At 37.6% G+C, this 24,909-nt stretch overlaps 1 protein-coding gene across 1 annotated transcript in view; it reads right to left on the bottom strand.

Annotated features, from left to right (window-relative positions):
- Positions 1-2,402: 2,402 nt before the first annotated feature.
- Positions 2,403-24,909, bottom strand: part of slc47a1 (solute carrier family 47 member 1) — a 28,842-nt gene continuing 6,335 nt past the window's right edge. The window contains exons 2-17 of the mRNA XM_066645594.1: positions 19,745-19,846; positions 17,488-17,556; positions 16,419-16,567; positions 13,055-13,097; positions 12,592-12,636; positions 12,399-12,496; positions 11,612-11,709; positions 10,676-10,789; positions 9,552-9,619; positions 7,577-7,685; positions 6,471-6,546; positions 5,569-5,638; positions 5,300-5,432; positions 4,596-4,690; positions 4,389-4,523; positions 2,403-2,726 (exon numbers count right to left, since the gene is read on the bottom strand). Coding sequence (XP_066501691.1) covers positions 2,403-2,726; positions 4,389-4,523; positions 4,596-4,690; positions 5,300-5,432; positions 5,569-5,638; positions 6,471-6,546; positions 7,577-7,685; positions 9,552-9,619; positions 10,676-10,789; positions 11,612-11,709; positions 12,399-12,496; positions 12,592-12,636; positions 13,055-13,097; positions 16,419-16,567; positions 17,488-17,556; positions 19,745-19,846 — 1,728 coding nt within the window. The remainder of the gene's footprint in view (positions 2,727-4,388; positions 4,524-4,595; positions 4,691-5,299; positions 5,433-5,568; positions 5,639-6,470; positions 6,547-7,576; positions 7,686-9,551; positions 9,620-10,675; positions 10,790-11,611; positions 11,710-12,398; positions 12,497-12,591; positions 12,637-13,054; positions 13,098-16,418; positions 16,568-17,487; positions 17,557-19,744; positions 19,847-24,909) is intronic.

The following is a 24,909-nucleotide window of genomic DNA, read 5'->3' on the forward strand; positions in this document are numbered from 1 at the left end:
TTCAGCTTTATTTGATCACAAGGGAAGCCAGATCATCACTGTCCAAAGACAAGCATGTATCTTCAAATTTCAATATAAAATATTTTTATTCCAGGTCACTTTGGAGCATTACTGTTGGTCCATTCATGGTGGAATTTTTACACAGTATAAAGGACAGCTTCTGTGTTCAAATAATGTAGTAAACTAAAAATGGACAAAAACGGAGATATGTTTTTCTTTGGAGAGTGACAACATGTAAATCTGACCCAAGATACATTGTGACTGGATTATGAACTCTTCACTCAACATATATCTGATGATAATCAGAAACAGATCTTGAAGACATTGAACACGTGTAAACAGAATATATTTTTAAAATCAGATTCATCTGATGAAACTGGGGATGCATTTTATTGAAAAGTAAAGCCAAAACATCCCAAAACATCTCAGATAGCAGACACGTTTGGCCCTAATCTGTGACACTTTTGGCACTTAGTTCAATTACCAATCTAGTGCGGGCTGGACGTGGGTCAACTGTAATGAGCTGGGATTGACTTGTATTACAAGCCACTGACACCTGGATCATTTAATGTGGACCTGTAGCTGAGTAGACACAGCCAGACACACCTTCAGTCAGCACCGTAATTCACAGCCCAGTGTGGGCCATTAGAGAACTGCAGATGTGGGCCACATTTGGGCCAAAACCTTCATTGCTATCTGGGATGTGTGATGGTAATGCTTTGCCAAAGAAAGATTAGCCAAACAGAAGTACTTATTATTGATTGCAATTGTTACATTTAAAGTGTTATTTAAAAAATAATTTAACATTTTAATTTGTATATTTAATGTAGACTAATAAGAGATTTGCCGTGTACAACGCACAATTGGTATAAAAATTTCCTGTATACGTTTTTATGCGTAACGTAAACCCATATTAAACAATGATGTAAGTAATTAAGCATGAATAGTGTTTAAAAGAACATTTCACTGAAGAAAATAACATCTTTGCTGACATCAGTTCTGACTATACAGATTATTATTAATGTACACATTCATGTATCAAAATGTGGCTTTAGGGCCCATACAGTGTAGAAACAGGGAAGCCATTTCAATTCAATGAATTTCATTGATAATTTTAGGAACACTACACTTGAGATAGCCTATCACACTGAATATAGGACCTTGAAAAACAAAACAAATTCTTCATAACAGTACATTATATCCTGCATTCTGAGTAACATCACTAACACAATCTGACAGAGTACCTCAAGTTTCACCTTTCTAATCATTAACATTAATGACTACCATAAAATCATACAGTGTATTATGAACAAAAATAAAGTAGCTTATAAGAGTTTAATTGCATACCTGATATTTACTAGACAATGGAATATAGGGATGACGGAAAACGTCCCTCTTTGCAGTATTATGAGCATGCTGTTATGATGCTCTCTACCTCAACAAGTTTTGAATGAGCCTCATATTGCTAGCGCTGCTTTGCCATGAGGAGCAGCTACATGCCTGTGCAAAAAGTCAGAGACCACCCTTTCAAGATGCCATTTCTAATAAAAGCAGCAATTTAGGCACTGGACTAGTGTAACTTTTTAGAAAATCACACCAAATCTTCCAACACTAACTTAATGTTTTCAGTCTTTAGTGTGAGCACTCTTTGCCCTGTGTCCAATTTGAGAACTAATGCAAATGCTCTTCTTTTTCTAGAGAGTGTTCCAAAAGTAAGGAGGCAGAATAGAAAGGGGAAAACTTATATTAAAAAATCGTGATCCAATTTCAGACACAAGATGTAAGGGAAGAGCAAAACCTGTTAGAACGTGGTTCCCCCTTTCCCCACAGTTTCTTTCTTTCTTTCTTTTGGATCAACATCCTTCATATGGGTGTTTAAGGATGTGGACCAACCATGATCTTGAACAGGATGAAGTGGTTACAGATGAATGGAATGGACAAGTTATAGCATCAAAAGTGTAGACAAATGACAGATCTGAAATAATAATTAGTGGTGTATTTTGTGTAAATGTCTGTTATCTGTGTTTTCTGCTTTTTAAATGCAAAACATTTTTAACTTAAAATGTACATAAAGAAAAGGGTGATCTTGAGGTTTACACAGCACACCATGTATACACACACCCAAACACACACACACATACACACACAGACACACACAAACACTCCACGGCCAGTGCCAGTAGAGAATGGAGAGTGTAATGCACATTCATGCAGCGTTTTTAGGACAATCCAGTCAGACTTTTACCTGCATCCGTGCGGAGGAAGGAGGTTAAAGCAAGGAGGGGTTTAACACTGGTTTGGTAAATGTGCTCAGAACTGTCTGAACAGTCTAGTCTGCATTTGTTCACACAGGTTTGAAGACGGATGCAAAAAAGCCCTGAATAAGCTCCTGGGTAGAGTGCTTAGCTGGCTGTAGAGTTGGGGAAGCCAGTAGGGCTGGTATAGTTTCCCCAGACCAAGGTGAGGTTGCTCTTAACTTGGACAAATGGTTCTGGAGGGGGGCAGGTCAGGTGGACTACCACTCCGATGGTCAGGATGAGGACAGCAGTGAGCAGAGTGAGTCCCCTCCTCAGCACAAGCTGAGGGATGGACAGCAGCTTTTTAGGTCGGCTTTCTCCGCCTTCCTCATTCTTCACCTCAGCTTTCCCACTCTCATCTTTCTCCTGTTCCTTAGCGTTCACCAGAGAATACCCACTCATTTTAGAGGAGTCCGTTATTGAGTAGACCTTAAAAAGACCAAAATAGATCATTATTTAATAACATGGCTTGGAGATAATAATCGTATATATATATACACAATAGATTATTAAAATATGTTTCCTTTGGGCAACTTACATTTACATTTACATTTATGCATTTTGGCAGACGCTTTTTATCCAAAGCGACTTACAAAAGAGGATCTAACATTCGAACTACAGCACAAATTATACAAAATACCTTACATTAAGTGCAATATGCCAGGAAGTAATAAGTGCATTAAAGAAAGACATTCAGTGCAAAAGATACTCTCGGAAGAGCTGGGTTTTCAATGATTTCTTGAATGCGGAGAGGGTTCCTGTTGCTCTGATAGTGCTTGGAAGCTCGTTCCACCAGCGTGGTACCAGAGATGAGAATAGCCTCAACTGACCTGTACGGGGGGTTGGTCGTGTTAGTTGGCGCTCCTTTGAGGAACGGAGAGGGCGGGTGCTAACGTACGGTTTTAAGAGTCTATTGAGGTAGATGGGAGCAGAACCAGTGAATACTCTGAAGGCCATCATTAGTGATTTAAATTTGATGCGAGCAGCTAAGGGTAGCCAATGCAGCTCAACTAATAGGGGCGTGATATGTGCTCTTTTTGGTTGGTTGAAGACCAGGCGTGCTGCAGCATTCTGGATCATCTGTAGCGGTCTCACAGCACAGGCCGGAAGACCTGTCAGGAGGGCGTTGCAGTAGTCTAGACCGGAGATTACTAACGTCTGAACAAGGAGCTGTGTTGTATGTTGAGTTAGATATGGCCTAATCTTCCTTATGTTGAATAGGGAGAAGCGGCACGATCAAGCTACAGCGGTAACATGATCTGCGAAGGTCAGCTGGTCATCAACCATGACACCTAGGTTTCTTACAACCTTGGTGGGAGCCACTGATAGGGACTCTAGCTTGATGCTGATGTTGTGGAGAATAGCTTTCTTGGCTGGGAGGACCAGTAGTTCAGTTTTGGATAAATTCAATTGGAGGTGATGTTCCTTCATCCATGTAGATATGTCAGAGAGACAGTCAGAGATTTGAGTTGCCACTGAAGTGTCTCCTGGAGCAAAGGATAAATAGAGCTGTGTGTCATCTGCATAGCAGTGATAGGAGAAGCCATGCGAATGTATGATTGGGCCTAGAGAGGTGGTGTACAAGGCAAAGAGGAGGGGTCCCAGCACTGAGCCTTGGGGCACACCTGTGGTGAGGTGGTGTCGCGCTGATGTTTGTCCAAGCCATGACACACTAAAGGATCGTCCAGTGAGATAAGACTCAAACCAGGAGAGTGCATTGTTCTTGAAGCCCATGTCAGTGAGTTTGTTTAGTAAGATGTGGTGGTTGACCGTATCAAATGCTGCTAATAGTTCGAGCAGACTGAGAACTGAGGACTGACCTGTTGCTTTGGCATCTTTAAGAGCTTCCATTACTGACAGAAGTGCAGTTTCCGTCGAGTGGCCGCTCTTAAAGCCGAAGAACTTATATTTAATATTTTTATATTTTATTTCAGTATGGTACAAAGATCCTGATAAGCTTTTCCTGTGCAGAGGCAGGATGTTCTGCAGCACAACTAATAAGTAAAAAGGCTGAAAAGTTTGGTAATGTTGGGCACTGTCCCCTTGATTGAGAGATTTCCCCAGTGTGCAAACTGCTTGTCGACCACTCACCAAGTCTCCTCCATCAGGTGTTTGCTCCAGACTGTCCGCTCCTTCAGAAACCACAGTGTCAATGACTGGACCACCGACAGGACCCTTCTGCGGTACACACGCCACCTTGGTATGCTTTCCAGCTCGTTTCTGGGCCTGGAGTTAAAGTACAGAGAGGTTAAGTCCAGGATTAAGCTGTAGCTATAGGCTCCATGTTACAGCCCATACCTGCTCTGTCACTTGTTTCCAGTTGAGTTTGAAGATTAGTGTGATGAAGAAGCAGGCTTGGAGGATAACACACACCAAGAGGCCTAGTGTCAGACCTAAGGAATTTAAAGAGATGCAGCAAGTTATGGCCTTGATGAACATGTAAATATAATATTGTTTTACATTTCTGTGATAGACTTGTATACATATAAACAGGCTCATGTTCTTAATAAGGTTGTTATGACACTGGTGTGGTATGCAAGTGGACAATCAGACCACAGTTTACTGGACTCGGCTGTATCTCTGTTAAATCACAGTTTATTCTACTATTTCAAGAAAATAATAATGACACTAAAGACAAGGCTGGTATTGTAAAATATTGAATGGATTTGTAGTCTTAGACAGAAGATAACTGGCTTCTTTCCAGGAGGGTGGGATGGCTCATGTCCCTTCCCAAATACTCAGCATACAGCAAACTAAAACAGGTGTCTAATACATTAATTGGCAGATAGTGTTCTCCTCCCACCACGTACAGCTGAGCAGAAAATATGCAGTGACTGGTTTGTTGTAGCCTTCACTCTTTTTTTAGCCTTATGGCTATATTTGCATTGTAAATGACTCAGTGACTAAATAATACATTTATCTTCGGGATATGATTGTTTTAAGACTTTTAGCAATGCCATGCATGGTATTTAAAGCCAGTTGTAAACATAAGTTGGAATTACCTAGAATCCTCAATTTTGCAGCAAACATCAGTGATATTCCTATGGGTAGACCAATACAATAGTAGCAGATTAGGTTGGACACAGCTGCAATCTTCTGTTTTCCAGCACCCACAAGAATCCCTGAACTCACACACTGGAGGGAAAAATATATATATATTTGATCATGGAGATTTGATCTAAGCTTAGTTAGGCCGTTTGGAATGTTTAAAATAAATAAAGGAAATAAAATAAAATATATACAGTAAATAATATGTACAGAAAACACTCACCACAAGGCCATCAAAAAACTGTGAGAAAGCATAGAAGGTCAGATTTTCTGAGACAATGTTAACAATAATCCTGGAAGACAAAAGAAGAAAATATTTTTTCCACCAGAAATCATTTTAAATTCTTACAATAAATTGTAAGTTCAAAAGAATTAAAAGTTCACCTTATATTTATATTTAAGCCATCTAACCATGTAGAATGTGTTTTCTTGGTTCACCCAGACAACGTTTACATCAATTGCTTGAATTTTGTGTTAAAACTAATTAAAACAACAGAATTACAAATGTTACTCATGATGACTTTGTTGCCCTTAAAGTTAATTAAAAGTCATTTCAGTAGGTTAAAGTATCAAACTGGTTTAAATGAATTTGCAGACTTTAGTCATACAAAGGTGTTCTTCCACAGTGTTGTGTGTGGAAAAAAAAGAAATACATCTTAAACCTAAAACTACATTTAGTTAAATGTAACTTTTAGTTACTTAATTAACTTAAAATACAAACAGGTACACACAAATGTAAAGACCAGAAAAAAATAAAGAGAAGCTGTTCTGAAGTGGGAGAAATGTGAGTTAAATGACAAAATATAGTGATCAGTGATGTAGCCAGAAATGGACTTTTGGGTAGGCCTGGTAAAAAAAGTGAGTGAGCATAATTATTCTTTCTAAAAAAAATAAACAAATGCTAATCTTGGCCATGGTTGTGAGGTTTACGCAGCATCTCCTGCTTTGCGCTCCTATCAGTAGGTTCCAGAATATTCGTTTTTCCTGAAAAACTAATATTAAATGTCAATAATCCTTATTATTGACATATAATACAATCATTGAATTCAGTAACAAAGTACAAATAACTCATGTATTCTCCACCTCCACATTATGATAGGTTTGTTAATGCCACTGGTGACTTACTTATCATTGGTGAAGATGCAGCCCATTACTGATTTTGTGGAGCCAATCACAATCCCCTGTAACACTGCCAATACACCTGCAGTAGAGAAAGCATCACATTAATCCAGCTAAAATAGGCCTGTGCTGTGCTGGCTAGCATTTTTCTTGTCATGGAGGGAGAAGGAAGGCCATCCCACACATCCAGAGACAGCAATGTCAATTGTGCTCTCTAGGATTCTCAGTTTCAGGACTGATCCAGCAATATCAACGGCAATACTTTGACCACTGCACCCTTAAAGGGAACATTTACAGTTGTTGGGAAAATGCAGTTCTCTCTGGTTTGTTTACATTCAGAAGCTCAGCATCTTTTAATGTGGAATAAAATGTTTTGGGAGAAAAACAATTGCATGTGTCTGAAACATAACTTTTCTTAAAGTTTTTATTCGCTGTTTGAATTACCACAGAAACTCATTTGTAACTTATGTGGTTTGGTTTTGTAGCACTTTCAGTCTGTATTTACTTTCATACAGTTAACGCTCGCTAGAGAATTAAGAGTGGGTTCCTACCAAAATAACCTGAAACATCTAAAATAAGTCAACATTACACACCTATGGAGCAGTAATAAAGCAATATCCTCATCTCTTTTCATGATTTTCAATGTTTGGAGGGCTCTTTGCTGTTGTTGTTTTTCTTTTGTTTTTGGTTTTTTTGACCAGAGACCAGAGAGAGAGGGAGGAAGCGTAGCATGTCTAACTGAGACACTCATTTACTTACACCAGGGCTTTGTAAACACATTAGACTGGTTCCCATCGTGCAAATAGACTGGAGAGCTAGCAAATGGTGAGGAAACATCTTATGCATTTTATATAAAAAAGTGTTTGATTACAATCATACACATCACCTGTAAGGAGCTCATATTTTTTACAAATAGGAAAAATTGCTTTCTAGAAGGTAAAGACTTCAAAATTTCAGGTCCAGAAAGAAAATTTTGTTCTCAGTACAGTTTCAACACAGGAAGTTGGAATTAAGTCCTGAGGCGAGTTCTCACGTTTATATAATTTTGCCACCTCTCTCTCTCTCTGTGTGTGTGTGTGTGTGTGTGTGTGTGTGTGTGTGTTTTATTTTACCTGAGATGAAGAGGGCCACTTTGCTGATGATGAGAGCTCTGGTGGTGTCCCCTGCTCCAAGAGTATTCCCTACACGCACACAAGCTGCAGCATGGACCCCTAGAGGAAACTACATGGAAACAAACACATTCATTAGAAAGATGCATTCACTTGTTTGTTCCTTCTCATTAATTCCTTGGAGCTTAGGCTATTTTATTAATCATAACACTTAGGACTCAAAATAGTTGAAAATGTCTGCACAATTAAATTCATAAGGTTACAAGTGCACCAATGGTCTAGAGGTACCTCTAAGACATTGTAAGACAAAAAAAAGTCATGTATCTCTAAATAGTAATTTTACAAGAGAAGAAAACCATACTAACTTTCAGTGGAATTCATTGTAAAAATATTTTATTCAAAGTCATTTTGGAACATTTCTATTGGTTCATTCAGGCTCAAATATTGCGATAAACTAAAAATGAACAAAAATGCAGATGGCATGAATGCAGATTTTCATTGGACAGCAACACAATAGTTCCCAGAGTAAACATTTTTTGATTAACTACCATGTTCTGATGTTCACTACTGATTTTGAATTGAATGTCGAAGTTTGCACTGTAGCGCCTGGTTTTTATCACAAATACTGTAAAGACAGTTAGGATAGATCATAATACTCTGGATGATTGTATCTACATCTCAGTGGACACATCTGTCCTCCACTGGTGGAATTGACACTTTCAACAACTAGGTCTCAGTTCTGGCAACCGTGCTTTACAGTTACTTTATCCGTGGCCCTAAAGCGATACTTAATTCCTCTCATCAGCTTTCATTCCTCTCTCTTCACTGACCTCTGTTCTGCAGCAAATGCAGCGTCAGACAGTCAGACAATGAAGCTCTGCTGTCAGCACCACTCTATCAATGAATATTTAAGCAGTGCTTCAACCAAATACATTATCTACCCACTCCTGGAAATTGGGCATGATGTTTGCTTTTATGTTTCACACTTGAGTTATCAGGTTAATTAGTCTGTCAGTTACATAATCGCCTGATCACAGTTACCTGAGCTGATTTGTTATTGAAACTGGCTGCAAATATTTTTGCCACAAAATTTATTTCACAATCACAAATTTTAGTCAAAACAAAAATTTGAATGTGAATTCATGTGTATAAGGGTTTATAACAAGAACAGTGTCACTCATTCAAAACACCACTCTCATAAGCACCAAAGTCTATGTGAATTTTAAATAGATCTAGTTTTTATGTTTTATTTATTTTATTATTATTCTAAAAAAACGTCAAAGCTTTATTTTTTTGCTGCTAAATATTCTCTGGGGCGGCACAGTGGCGCAGCAGGTAGTGTCGCAGTCATACAGCTCCAGGGACCTGGAGGTTATAGATTCGAGTCCCACTCCAGTTGACTGTCTGTGAGGAGTCCGCGTCCCGTGTCCGTGTGGGTTTACTCCGGGTGTTCCAGTTTCCTCCCACAGTCCAAAAACACACTTTGGTAGGTGAATTGGCGACTCAAAAGTGTGAGTGAGTGTGTGTGTTGCCCTGTGAAGGACTGGCGCCCCCTCCAGGGTGTATTCCCGCCTTGCGCCCAATGATTCCAGGTAGGCTCTGGACCCACCGTGACCCTGAACTGGATATGTGCTTACAGATAATGAATGAATGAATGAATGAATGAATATTCTCTTATTTCCTAACTGTCCAGGTTTGGTAATCTAATAACCTCTCAGCTACCAGCTTCAGAGGGGGCTGCACCCATGGTGTTCAATCAAATTCTTTGGGCTGGGAAGCTTCCAAACATGAGGGATAAATTTGTTAACAGTGAGTGACAAAAAAGCAGAGTTGGTTAAAAAAAAAAAATATATATATATATATATATATATATATATATATATATATAAATATATGCAAACCAAGGAGTGTTTAAGAAGACTTCAGCTGCAATTCATCCAATTACTGCACTAATTCTTTTGAATTAGCCAATCCTCACCATGTACGTTATGGCTCCGAGTTCCAGAAGCACATGTTGGGCAGCCAGGTCCACCTCCCCAAGCATACCTACCAATAAGAAGAGGGTCAGGGGTCAGGAGTCCATAATATACTTTTAAAAATGTGGAAAGTAGTCAGAACTATAAGTCAAATTTACGATGCTGCTAATGTGACAAATGTCACAAAGTTCCTTGGAACCATAAATGAAAAGTATACAAGACGTTTATTGATGTGAGGATTTTTAAGGTTTTAACTGCATTTTGACCCTTTCATCCACATGAGGAAGATCAATCTTGTAATGAATCATAAACACATGCTTAGCACTGGGACATGTACATGTTGTCATTATTCGGCTTCAACATTTCATTGCAAATCTTTTGATTTGTAATCAAATGTTTTCCACTAAATTGTAAAATACAGGATGTGAATAACCTTTGACATTCCCACAATATTAAGTAGTGGCCTCAACTTACACATTTCACATTAACCAACGTGTGGCCTTGATACATTCATTTTGTGTCCACAACTAAAATAAATCAATAAATAAACAAATAAACAACACTCTGTCACTTCTGGAAATTCATATGTAATACTGGGAACGTTTTAAACGTTAGACGTCAAAGGTTTTTGGAAACAGATTTCCAGCCAATCCCATTACAGAACTCAGGACTAGTCTCCGCCTTACTACAGGCAGCTGTAAACAGAACTCAGAGTGTTTAGGATTATTCTCACTGTGGCTGAGGCTGAACTCTCCCTCCCTCTGGTGGCAGGACCAGGTCTATCCAGCCGTTTTCTTACAAGTAACACATACAGAGGTTAGACAATGAAGCTGAAACACCTGTCATTTTAGTGTGGGAGGTTTCATGGCTGGCCCTGTAGGAGGCCCTACACCATACTAATAAATTATTGTGGTCTAAAACCAGGTGTTTCAGTTTCATTGTCCAACCACTGTATTTATGACTTAGCTTCTCAACACAAAATATCAAAATAATTACATTTTTTTTTCATATTTAATAATAACTCTTGAGAACAAACGTCTGCACACTGAAAGAAATAAAATGTGTCCTGTGCAAACATTATGGCACAACATATATTTTGTTTTATTTTTAAAATTAACACACACACCTGCAAGGAAACCTCCTATTTCATAGATCCACCACTCAAAGCAGAGCATGAGTGTGCTGGGGATGGCAAGCCTCATAAAAGAACCCCACTCCTGCAGCGAAGCAATTGACCAGCCTACAGAGGGCAACACAACAATAAACTGGTTCATAAAAATAAACTCATTCATAAAAGCGCACACGCATCACTTATTCCTAAAGTACCTTTTTCTTAAAGTACTTATACTACAATTCACTCATTCCAAAACAAACACTGCATAGTAAAAACAAAAATCTATTAATTAATTAATTACTTACTTTTAAAAAAAATAACACATTCATTAAACACTAGAAACAACAGTTTACTTCTGCAAAAACATCCACCATCTGAACAACAGTAAGTAATGTAACTTATATTTACCATTCAGGTATTTTATTTTTAGAAAGAGTTGCACATTTGATTTGCCCAACATTCATAAAACACAGTGTGACAATGATGATCTATTAGTAAAAGGAATTTTTAATTCAAAATCCAATTTTTAAAGACCTCAGGAAGATTAATCCTAACCATGGTTATCGACAATTTTACACGTTATCTAGAGAGACCTCAGTGACTTGAGGACACTAATCTGTGAGGCAAGCCTATGCCATCACTTTTTTTAAACTGCTGGCAACAAAAGTTGGACAGTTCAGCAGGCTTAGATGAGAACACTAACTGCCTTTTGAGTGAATAAGGAAGAGGGAGGGCCATCCAGATAAAGGGTGGCCAAGTATGCACTCTTACCTCTGACTCTAGAAGATAGGGCCAACACTTACATTTAACAAACGTTTTCTAATTTGGCTTCCAAACCAAATAGTCAGGGAATCATTTAAGAATACTCTGTCCATCCATATTTCAGCCACTAGGGGTCAGAGCAGGTCTCTTTATAAAATGTTTTATTCTGTTCTGTGGCTTGCTCACCTCCCCATGTTCTGGAATGCAGTTTTTTCCACCGTATATATCCAAAGAGCAGGAGGCAAATGGAGATCTGAGAGATGGTGTTTGCTGCAGCAGAGCCCCTAAGGAATACACACACACACACACACACACACACACACACACAAAATTGCATAAGTCATTAACAAAAAGTACTTCTTCTAAACAGAGGTGGATGGTGACTAATAGAGTTTCTCAGGAACCTGCATTTCAGACTGATACGTACAGCATTTGTGGATTTATAAAGTAGTTTTGTAATATATTTAAGAGGCAGAAACTTTTGGGAAATATATAAATTGTGAATTTTCGGAATAATATTGTGACTGCATATTAAATTGTAATTATTTTCTATACGTTAAGATCAGTTTTTATAACCAGCAAGGCCAAGAATATCTGGCTTCTATTTGTACACTGACTGAAAGGTCCCAGACTGTGATATATTCTGGGTTGCCATGTACACAGTACAATGTTTGGCTAACTCTGGCCGGTCTAAATCTGTTATACTAAAGCTAAATGTCCCCTGTGATGTGCATTATGACTCTTACTGCAAGTCTACTACAACTGCTACTAATACTGACAGAGAATTACAGATACGGCAGAGAGACATTACATGTGGACTGTTGGACACTTACAATAAGGGTATACAAATATCACAAAAAAAAAAAAAAAAAAAGAGCTTACTCTAAAAGGACTGTTATATAGCTACAACATATAGCTCAATTGTTATATCAAAATAAATGCAGTTGTAGGTAGTATAGGTGAGCACACCTACTTTACTCCCAGTCCCATCCAGAAGATGAGGACGTAGTTGATTGCTACATTTATTATGTTGGCCACAGCTGCCGTGTACATCTGGGGCAGGATAATACCCTGGAGCATGAAAACACCAGCATGTTACTGCATGTTTTTCAGAACACTCTCACTGTCTTTCACAGTGTAAATATGAAACAATGTACATATTGTACCTGATTCTGAAGATATGCCACTTGCAACTGGTGCACAAACATGGACTGGGAACATAAAAAGCAGGGGAATTACATTTGCATTTATGAAATTCAGCAGATGCTCAGTTTAACATTTTACAGATGTAGGAGAATCTAGAAAGACTTGCCCAAGGACTTTAATAATGTTATAATGTAATACATTTCCCAGGCAGGGAATTAAAGACTGTCACTTAAAGAGTATGTATGTTTCCCATTAAGCTTCACTAGAGAACACACGATCCAATTCTTTGCAAAATATTCATACATTTGCAAATTTTAATAAGCAAAATATTTCATTACTCACATAATTTAATATATTACATAAATTACGTTAAACAGTGAAATTCTTTGGACTTGTGTATATATATATTATTTATTTCTACAACCCAAATAGCCTAATGAAGCTTAGATCATATCTCCATGAGCATAAAGTTCAGTTACTTACAGGAACAGCTGGTAGGAAGTAGGTCACATACAGCTGTGCAATTCTAACAAAGGGGAAAGATGCCTTCATTTTAAAAATCTCATGTTGAATAATTACACATCAATCACAATCACATTAGTAAAGTCCCACTGTCGTTAAGAGCTAATTGAGCTGAGATTTAAAGCTAATATCTGTCTTCTGACACCTGCAATCATAAAGCCTCCTCGGATTTGATTACTCTCAGGCATCCGCATAAAACAAGCCTGGGTTCTTGAACATTCAACTGGAATACAGTTTACATTTATCGCTGTTGGCAGATGCCAATATCCAGAGCCAACTACACTGTCAACCATGCAACAGGGGAAGGCTAATGCAGTGTTGGTAGTCTTTCCCAAGGACTATAAATATTATAGTATGTGTCTTTCTGACCTTGGAAATAGATCCCAGGACACTGGTATTATGCTATTCGAACTGATATTTTATTTTGAAGAAAGTGAACATTCATTTTGCTCGATTTATTCTGAAACTCAAGCATGTTTTATTAAAAGCTTTTTTTCCCCGTCTTGAAATATTTTCAGCGCTCAGCTCTGCACTTTCTCAAAGACTGGAGCTGTGCTCATTCAGGGCCATTCCTGCTTTGGATAAAGCCTTTAAATAGAATCTGGGGTGAATATGTGAGTCTCAGCAAGCGAGTGTTTAAATCATGTGGTAATAATTAATCTGCAGAATAGTGAGCCAGCTGCTATTACACATACAGTAAAATAACAGTAAAGTAACAAGCCTTTAAGTTGTTTACATCCAGTAGGTTGCACCTAATACATCTTTACACATTTCAGTATTCACCAGAGAAATCCTCATGCTTTTATGATTTTTTGATTAACAAACAAACAAACAAACAAACAAACAAACAAACAAATAAATAACAAGATATTCCAGATTTCAATATATTCCTAATATGAGACTGGTGTTATAACTTTTCTCATTTGATTAAAACACTGTTGTAAAATGCTTAATCGTTTGCGTTACAATAGGATTGAATTTGGTTTTAAAAAATGAAATACATACATAAAGCTCCTTGAATTCTTTCCTCCATTTACTAACCAGTCATACACAAACTAAAGCTGACCTACCCATTTATTAAAAAGTTTCCTGAGGGAGCTGCTAGTGAATCTTCTAAGGCATCACTTAAAAAAAAACAATTTTTATGTTTAAGAGTGAAAAAACCAGACATTTGCAGAAACACTGCTCAAAATGCTTATGGAGGCAGTGCTCCCTTTGAGGCAGAAGGAATGTAACTGATTACTAGCCAACAGGCAGAGATTATCGAATACAGCGGCATAACCCAGTAAAGTTCTGTCTAGGCCATAGTTTTTGCTTGCTCTGACTGTCAGAAATAAATGTGAAATATATTGTACCCTTAGTTCTGTTTCATAATTTGTTGGAAGTGTTGCACAAATCTCAGTTTTTTGTTTTGTTTGAATGGAGGATAAGATCATTTTGTGTCTGTGAGGAAGCTGCAGAATTTTATAATGCTCTGAAGCTCAGATTCTGAAGTAGTATTGCTGCACATTTGTGTTATCACCACTGCCTCAGACGAAGCTGCAGAATGTTATACCAAAAAATTCTGCTGCCCCTGAGGCAGATTCTAGCATTTTGCACACTTCATTTATTTTTTGAAAAAGCTGCAGAATGACATACAACATTAAGTGCATTTACAAGCACGGAATAATCTGACTACTGCAGAAAATCAGATTTTGTCAGTAATCCGATAAAGAGAGAACTCCGAATTTACATGAGTCCGGCAGTAATCAGATGCCTGTTTGCAACCAACCAATAAAATCACAGAAAATGTTGTGGTTTACAAAAGTACACAACGCTGCCCTTCTTGCAGTCTTCTCTGTATCGCTGCGAAGACATAGAAGAGCACATTTTGAGCGTGAATCACTTTTAGCACACTCCACTACGGACAAAGAACTGTGCCTGTTGAATGTGCGGTCGTAGTAAGGACTGGTGGAAGCGAGAGGTATTTAAGTAATTTTCAGACACAGAATGAGGAGAGAACTTTAGAATGTCTCAAAGAACTTTTGTGAAACTTTGTGACTTGATGAATGAAGTCATGAATCCCGATGAGATTGTGCCTCCCATTGTTCATTCATTCATTATCTGTAACCGCTTATCCAGTTCAGGGTCCCATTGTACCATTGCAAATTTGAATGGCAATAGCGTTATACAAACTTGGCAGATGCGGTGAATATAGGCTGATCGCAAATCAATTCGGCATCCACAAGTCAATAGTGCGCAGACAGAGAAATCCAATAGAAATCGGGGTAAGTGTTTACATGCTCTGAGAAATCAGATTACTGAGCTTTATTGGATTTCTAGAGCTTAACCTGATTTTAGAAATATGAGTATGCTGTTTACACAACCACTTGAATAATGAGAAAACGGCAGAAATCCAATTATAATCGGATTATTCGGTGCATGTAAACTCACTCAATGCTCTGCCTCCTCAGAGGCAGCAGAGCATTATCACATTCTGCAGTTTCCGAGGCAGCAAGTTTACCTTATCCTCCATTCAGGCTAAACAGAATACTGAGATTTTTTGCAGCACTTCCAACAACTTATGAAACAGAACTAAGTGTACAGTATATTGCACATTTATACTTCCAGAGTCAATTTTGACAGTCAGAGCATGCAAACTCAAGGGCCTAGGCAGAACTTTACAGAACAGTATTTGAATATCTCTGCCCGATCAAATTCATCACTGCCTGTTGGCTGGTAACCAGCTATGAACATTCTGCCTCTAAGTCAGCACTGCCTCCAGAACCATATTGAGTAGTGGTTCTCTTAACCTCTTGGAAAAATTGTGAAGAATTGTTTAAAAACATATTTTAGAATTATCCTAGCTGGCATTTTATTCCCTTCACACAAAGGAAAGTTATGCTCTCATAGACTCATTTATCCTCATAAATAAATTGTTGAACTATTACCAAGTATGGTTTGATATTATACCTGCAGATTACTCATCCTAAGGTTTCTGGAGTGTTGTGGCAATAAGCTAAAACCAAATCATAATTTATTTATTTATTTATTAAAAAAAATAATAATAATAAATATATATATATAAAAAACAAAAGCAAATCCCTTTACATCTGTCTGGCTGAATACATTATATCATTGTTTTAGAATGGCTTTGGTAAAGCATTGCTTGAACCCAACAAAAGATGTGGCAGGCCCTTAAACAAGCCATTCTTGCTTGAAACCTGAAAGCCTTATAAACGTCTTTGGGTGAATAAATCAAAGGTGGAATTATGAAGCATGCTTGTAAAAGAGATTTGGTGATAATTATTAAACGTTTGATACACATATTCCAGAATGGTCTCACCTGGCCACTTCTGCTTCCTGTTGAATGGCCAGAAGAATGGATTCTGAATTGATGAGTATGGCCCAGCATGGCAGACAGAATAGTAGCAGAATCAAAATACTCCTCTGCAGAATCTCCCCTACCCGTTTCAGGTTTTTACTGCCATATGTCTACCAAGACAGAGGCACAGATAAAGATTAAAACTAAAAGACATTCTGATGTGGAATTTATGTTTTACTGATTTCATTTTGTAATGTAACAATAAATAAAAGTCTAGACAGAGATTAATGGCTGTAGATGTTAAGGCTGATAATACTGACTGATTGTTGTCCCCTCATTTAGTATTGGAGAAAATAATGCTGAAAATTTGCTGTTAGCATTATTTTGAGGGGGTTGTAGCATTTTGAAAATCATTCATTTGATATGCAGATGACAAAAATATTATAATTGTTCCACTAGAACCAATTAAAATATCTATGACAACAATTCAGACTAGTGAATTTAAAAATAGCACAGAGTTTACATTAGCATAACAAATACATATATATTAAAACATACTGCATATGAATGGCATGCTATTACACACGCACATACACACACACACACACACACACACACACGCACACAAAATAGCATTACTGAAAAATGTTGTAAATAAAACAAAGAACATTTTATGTATTTAGCAGTCATACTTATTCAAAGTTAACTGCCATTTTTATTCATGCTGTAAATGTAGGCGAATGTAGTGTTAGGAATATTGACTAAGGACTCTTATTTTCCTAATGTTGTGTGGGAACAGAATTCTAGTCTGTCATGCTGAGGGCAGAGGTGTTAAACACCATGCTACACCTACCATACTTACAAATCTCCCTATAGGTAGCTCCACCACAAGGTCTACAACGTTAAAGGTCCACATAATTTAAAATGTTTACAGAAAAAGCACTTTCAAATATAAGATTATATATATATTGTACATTAGCACAATAATTTTCAATGTACATTTTATGATCCAGTTCAAGACAGAAAAACGTGCTGAGAAGCTAGGAGATGTTTGTGAGTTTATCTGCTGTGGGTAATGAGGTGAGCTCACCTGAGACACCAGTGTGTCACACGCCAAGGCCAAACCATATCCTGTAGCAGTTGTGGTCACATTGATGGTCTGAGAGGGAGAAAGATATGGGGAAAAAGAAAAAAAAACAATTCTCTTATCACACATTCCTTCCTCTCTTCGAAGGAGTGCATTGAATTCATCAGCTGCACACTAAAGGCTGAAATAAAGATTAAATAAAGACTGAAGCAGTCCACTATTCTAGGAATGAAGAAGCTGTACTTATCTCATGAAAGATAAGATAGAGGCCACCGTTCACATCAGTTTTAATTGATTATATTACATTTTACCACACTACTATTTTCACCCTTCAAAACTGCTCTTCACAGCAATGCAACAGAAGAAACACTTTGTTTTACTTTTTTTCGTATCCTTAAATTATTATTATCATTAAAAAAATATTTCAATGGAAGAAGAAAATTAAAATAAGAGGTGTGTGAATGTGAGTTTAAATGTTAATGGGAATTATGTAGTTGTGTAGCCTGGAGATCCACACCTTTACTCCATTGTTATAAACTTGAAGTTGAATTTTTTTTTTAAAGTAATACATTTACAGTTTCTATATTTGCAATGATAAAAACATTTAAATATACATGCAAATATGAAATAATTGACATAAAAATGATTTCTCTCTAAAACACATTAGATAACTGAGTCAATATTTAACTCTAGCTAACTAGCTCTAACTAGCTCAAGTGTTAACTTTATCATTACCAAACAGAGTCCCATTAGAGTAAAGAAAACCTCCTTATTAGACATGAATGTGTCTCACTTTAACGTAGAATCGTTACAAGATTCAAAGGTTTGGTTTCACTTTTTTTTAAACTGGCCCCAATTCTTGCTTTGTCTCTTTTGAGTATCATGCAAGGGCCATATTTTCAAATGGTACTACACAGTGGGTTTCTAAATGTTTATTTATGCTACATGAAGTAGCCAGTCTGATCAGGATATCTGATTGCACCCACAGCCAAGTTATAAGGATTTTGGTCCATTGTTTCTTCAAGTTGATATCATGTGTGATCACATTTATAAATTGCATTACCATACGTGTGCCAAATGTGTATTGTATTTGCATTCCTGTTTACCGTGTCTGCCGAAGTTAAAATGATCTGAAGTTCTTTTAACATGAATTTGTCTTAAACTGCACCACTAACATTTTTCATTTGCAATGGAACACTCTCTCTCTCTCACTGTTACACTTCAGGTGTGGCAAAAGGAAAAAGTAGTTGCTACTCCACTGTGTCCTGTCAATCTAATGCTGTGGATTAAACAACAGGGAGGGACATTTTGTTTTGGGAATAGGGTCTGATATTTTGGATGGGAAGTTGCTGGTATTTGGGCGGCACAATAATACACAGGCATCTACAGTAGTAACCATAGCTAGCTGTGTTGTAACTGTCAAAAGCACAAATATTAGGCTGTGCTTGTAAACTTGTATGAAATGACTGCCAAGCTTAGGACCTGCTACAAGCTTTCTTATTAAATCAAGGATCAGTTCCATGATTACCAAGAGGAAATCAGTTTTAACAGTATTCTCTTCTTGGATCGCCTGTGATATTTATGTTCCAAAAAGCACGTGTACTTTGAAACTGATACACTTTATCACTAAACATGTTTTGATTCCCAACTGATGTCCTACCCACAGTACTTCACTGACAGGAATGACTTGTTGACAGTGGCAAGACAAATGCAAACAATGACGCAACAACCTTTTCATTAGGTAGAGCTCTAGCACAATGGTTAGCAAATGCAATTAAAAAGGGAAATTGTTATCCCATTTAAAAAACAAATGTCACAGTCTGTTAAGACAGTGTATGTAATGTTAAGACAGTAATGATTGCTTTTTCATTGAAGGCCACCACGGTTCACAGAAATGCAATAACAAATGACATTTTACATTTGAATAAATGCATTCTCACATAGGAAAGGCAATTTCAAATACACTTTAATTAGCATTTTAAAGTTTGACTTTGAAAAATTCCAGAAAAAGTTGCAATACTTAAATGTATACATACAGCGCATTGCTTCAGAGAAACAAGAAACCGAGGCAACACTTAGCTTTCCTTTTAATAGTTGCACACGTCCTGTTTTCTTTTTAAGAACCATCCATTAAAATATTATTGAAAAGATGAAAAGAAGTTGATTATGTAAAATAAAATTAAATAAGATAGAAACTGTGATACTATAAAACAGCTACATAGAAACTACAAATGGAACCATAATAATAAGTGTTGGTTACCGCAGAGGCGAGTGCATATCCAGCCAACTCTGCATTCCCCAGGTGACCAGCAAATATGGTGGTGACAAATGGCTGAAGAAAATATAGGATCCGGGAGACAAGCTGTTAAAAAAAGAAAATAAAATAATAAAAAAACAACAAAATAAAACACAACATATCAGATTTTCTCAGAAGTAGTTCTCAGCAGTGCAAAAGCATGTATTTTACTAATATAATAAAATGAAATGTTTCCCTTTTAACCTACTGAACTGATTTGGTTTTTCAATGATGTATTGAAATACTAGTGAGAAATGAGGGAAAAAGGAGAATCAGTTGCTGTAGAAACAACTTATACTTTTCTACCAACATGTCTGTGATCAAATAGACAGCTTAGCTCCTTTTCACAATATTCAGGTTATGATATAAGTCCATGCCTGCACAAGGTAAAAATGAAATGTACCAGATCAACAGTATCTCATTCCATATCTGAAAAATTCATAGCCAGTTCTTGTTGCCAGGAGGCAGTTAGATGATGTAACATTTGAGTGTTAATAGGGGCCAGTAGTATAGTAAACACACACACGAATGATAATACCTTCAGCTTTCACTGTTTAATTTGTTTGCGTTTCTACCTCTATTTCTATATGTATATTAATATATTGGTATATTACGATGGTTCTTTTATATCTGACTGCTACTTTCTTTAAAGGCTGCTGCACAGCGTGAGTCATATCAAATTGCAATATATTTATGACTTGCCAATCATTTCAAAAGAAACAGCAATTATTAATAAATATTAAAAAACAAATTATCACTATGGAAACAAAAACATCTTTTTTATCCCTTCTCCTATTAAAGTTGTCATTTTACAGACTAGTCCAGCAGTAACAACCTAAGTGTTTTAGAACACTTAGAAATGCTAAGAAACAAAGGCAAATGGCAAAATTACCTTTTATTGCTGAGTCATAAAGAAGAGCGAGTATTCATATTAATAAATTGCTATTTTATGAGTAAAAAGGTAAGCATAAGAGTGAGTGTAGATTGTAGTTCAAGGTACATATTTGAAATATAAGATTTACAGCATGGACAGTGATTCTAAATTAGTGTATATAACAATTTTATAACAGTTGAGAGTAGATTTACAGTATGAATAAGGTGCACTCTTTACAGCATTGAAAGTGTAAGGAGACATTATACATTCTCAGAAAGACTGTCATCGTAGTAGTACCACTGAGTGTACATATTCAGAACCTATAATTAGTGAACATAACGATAGAATAAGGTACGATTGTTGATTTTAAAATTTTGTTGATTTCTATATGCCCCATTTCATCTCCAGGACTAATATTAAAGTCCTTTAATTTTACATGGTCCTCTAATGAAAGATTGCAAATTTTCACCTCTCCTTCTGGAGAAGAGAATGTAATGTACCTTTAGTGAGCACAACTGAACATGTTATACCTTTTTGAATGGCACATTTACAGCATTTGTACCTTTGGTGACAATAATGTACCTCTACTGTGCCTTTTTTCCCCTGACACTGTATGTGTCTGGGGGTTAGTCAGTGAGGTGTTATGGAAGCCACTGTTATTGGAAAGAAAGCGTTTCTCAGTCTGTTGGTCCACGTGCGGATAGCCCTGTGCCATGATCAAGATGTCAGCACACTGAAATATGCAGTGAAGGGTGTGTTGTTTGGTTGCTGATGCAGCCAGCCTTGACCATGTAATGTAGATATTTCCTCTCTGAGTCTGAGAATCACACAATCGCCCCCTTGCTTTTGATGGTTGTATGGTAGAAGTTCACCAAAAGCTTTTGTGGTAGTTGAGCAATTTTTTAGCTCCTTTAAGGGGTACAGCCTTTGTTATGCCCCATTTAAGTATGAGATATTAGGAGACCGAGTTAGATGTTGGTTTATCCGTTTCCACAAATATGTGGAGGGTGAGATCGTATGGCTTCCTTCTTCTGCTGAAATAAACTGTCTTTGTCATGTAGATGGTGAGTGCCAAGTCATTGGTTTTGTACCATCAACAGGGATGTAGTTTTGTGTAAAAAGGATGAAGACCATGGAGCTCTGCATCCAATCTTCCAGGGTTCTGGTGTTCAGGATAAGAGTTTAGGAGATGTTTCCCCCATCCTGAGACTGTTAGCCCTTTCCCCAAAACAGAACTGGTTCGATTCCCACTCACTCATTAATATTGAAACTTTTGGTACCAAGAAAATGTAAATTATGGAACCAGAAAAGTTCATTACTGGCAGGAATCAAGGAAATGTTCTTCAACACAAACCATGTGTGTGAAGCTAAAGAAGCTCAAGAGAGAGCGTAGAGCCTCAAAAGTGTTAGCCCACAGTTAAGCTGGACAGGGTCATTTCCTATTTTGTTATACTGACCTTGTGGAGTGCTCACAGGTGGTCTGAAATGGGAAAGTGGACAAACAGACATTACCTGTTATCCAGTTTCTGATTTGAAAAGAAAATCACAAGGAAATAAAACAGGAAAATGTTTGTGTTTTCTGGGGCTTTGTTCAATGCGATTTGAGGCGCATTTAATTTTAGGCTACTTTTTTCCACTGTTCTCACAACAACACACACACACCAGCTCTGAACAGAGAGAGCAGTGGAGAGAAGTTAAATTCCAAAACAAAAATGGATGACTCAGGTGCTGAAATCAGCCATAGCAAAGCTGGAATCGAACAACCTCACAATGCACCCCTGATGATGAATCACTGGTTCCCATAAAAACCAGTGCACACATTGGCCGGTTCACTGGATAGCACCAAGGTTCTAAGGGTGTACTCAATCTAGGCCATCGGTACCATGTCCGGGCATGTTTTACTCCCATAGTCCAGTTCATTTGAGTAGTGGGAATGCTCCATACAGAGCCTCAGTAAGGTACGTTGAACTGGGCCTGGGCACACATGAGGACAGGCACAGTATGTGTCAGTTCTCAAACCTCAGTTTGTGTGTAAATGACAGTGTTTCATATTTTTCATAATTATGCTTTAATGAAATTTGTGTGTTTAAAAAAGTTGCAACAAAAGGCTATGCATACGCCTTAGTTCCTTAAGTCATGTGTATAAATGATAGCGAGATCTGAGGCTTTCTGCTGAGCTTGTGAACAGCACAGAAAGTTATCCATATCACCTCTGTCTTGCTGCCAACAAAACATGCCATTTTCCTGCACGCCATATGAAAAAGAACATATCATGGAAAAGCATGAACCAGTTCCTTTTTGGTTGAAAGGGGCTAAGAGAGTCTTATCTACATGACAAAATTATGCAGACATGTGTCAAAATTGTCTATATGCATAGTAATAGCGACAAAGTGATGATATACATGTGCTCAGGTTCGCAATATAAAAAAGCAGCATAAGCACAGGCCAGCTGGGGAGGTGGAGACAACCATACTCCATATGTTTCAACAGGGTCAAGCGTGAGTACATCCTAAATATCCTGAACTATATCAGTTCAAGAACCATAGCTCATCTGGTTGAAAAGCGCTGCTTGTGGTCTGTCAGACAAGTCCATGATCCAGGAGCAAATGTGGCTGCTGATGCCCAAGCTCCCTAGTGTTCTAGAGGAAGAATAAATTAATTTATTGAGTAGGAACAATGATGAATTTGACAATTTACTGTAAACACTGCAACTTAACGACACACACCTAATCTGCCCCAGCCTCCAGAACAACACAGTGAGTTCAGCCATATCTCTGAAGGTCACTGGGGGAGTTTGAGGTTCTGCTTTGGTGTTGCTCTTCCAATTTTTAGTTCTCTGCATGTAGGTTATGTTTTAAGCTTGTTCAGCCGCCACCATCCTGCTTATTTATTTGGTATGTAACTATGACAACGGTGCTCTGATTGCTTGGCCTGCTTTTCAATCCGTCAGTCAAACGCAGAAAATAGAACAACATACGTGTGCTTATTTTCAAAACTTGATGTGCGTTTTTTTGTGCAGAAAAATTGGAATTTACTACAACAGGTTGCTTTAATTGCTCTTTAGTGTCACCTGATGTAAGAACAGGGTCTGTTTTCCTGTTGGAAAAACTGGTTCAGCACACCAGAGACACTGCAGGGTGTTGGTCTTATAATCTACAAGCTTTAACCCTTTGAGGTCGGCGGGATAAAATTGAAATTCCACATAAACACGTATATAACTCTGCGAGATTTTATCCTAAAAAAAAAATACAACATACCTCGGAAACCTTGAAGGGTCTACTTTCCAACTATATATAGGATGAAACGATATATATATTTATATTCTTGTGAGAGAAGCGTAAATAACAACCGGCACATTTTTGAGGCACAAGCTTTTTTGTTCCGCCCATAGACGCCTTCTGCCATTCATATGTTAACACTATGGTAATTCGGCAGCTGCTAGTGGAGGATCATTGGCTGATAATTTGCATGAAAACGCCCAAACACAGAGCACATGTCGCGGAATTGTTTACGTGGAGCTTCGTCATGTCGCACTCACGGGAGCTGGAGGCACTGCGGAGGAGAGCTTTGTTCTGGAAAATGAAGAGAATTTCAGCTAATCTGACGAAAGCGGGGAGGACAGTGACGAAGAAAGATTTATTGTGAGATGCGGATTGATCCGAAGGAGGATTTTTGTGAAGGGTAAGTGAAATATTTCCTTTCAAATGAAACAAACCCACGCTTCGCGCTTACTGTGTACACTCCGCGAATTCCGGATAAATTAAAACAAAGAATAAATTAAATAAGTATTACTTTGTATATGAAAGCATAAATTAATGTAAAAAAAAAACTGCTGTTGTGTAAACGGGACATTCAAGTGTAGCCTGTTGCTAATCTGAGTGCATGCTGAGAGTGCTAACATTAGCATGCGAGGCTCCAGTACCATAAGTGTGGCTTATGGCTGTATATGTTTAGCCTAGTGTGGTAATGTCATGTGTAAATGGCCTGTGTGAATGTGATAGTGTCATCCTATGTAGCTTGTTATGCTATGTACTGCTATACATAGGTCATATGTAAGTACTGTATTTGAAATACAAGTAATTATTAGTTGTAGTGACTGTTGGCATGAATAGATAATCTTTGTAACTGCTCAGAAGCTCACATTTCTTATTATGTTTCTTTCAGAAATGTGGAAAATACTCCACCTCCAAGCAAAGACGACGGCGTCAACCAAGTCTGCAACCACCAACGTGTAAACACATGGTCCTTCCACATC

This window comes from Hoplias malabaricus, chromosome 15 (assembly GCF_029633855.1).
Source record: "Hoplias malabaricus isolate fHopMal1 chromosome 15, fHopMal1.hap1, whole genome shotgun sequence".
In the NCBI taxonomy this organism is placed as follows: Eukaryota; Metazoa; Chordata; class Actinopteri; order Characiformes; family Erythrinidae; genus Hoplias; species Hoplias malabaricus.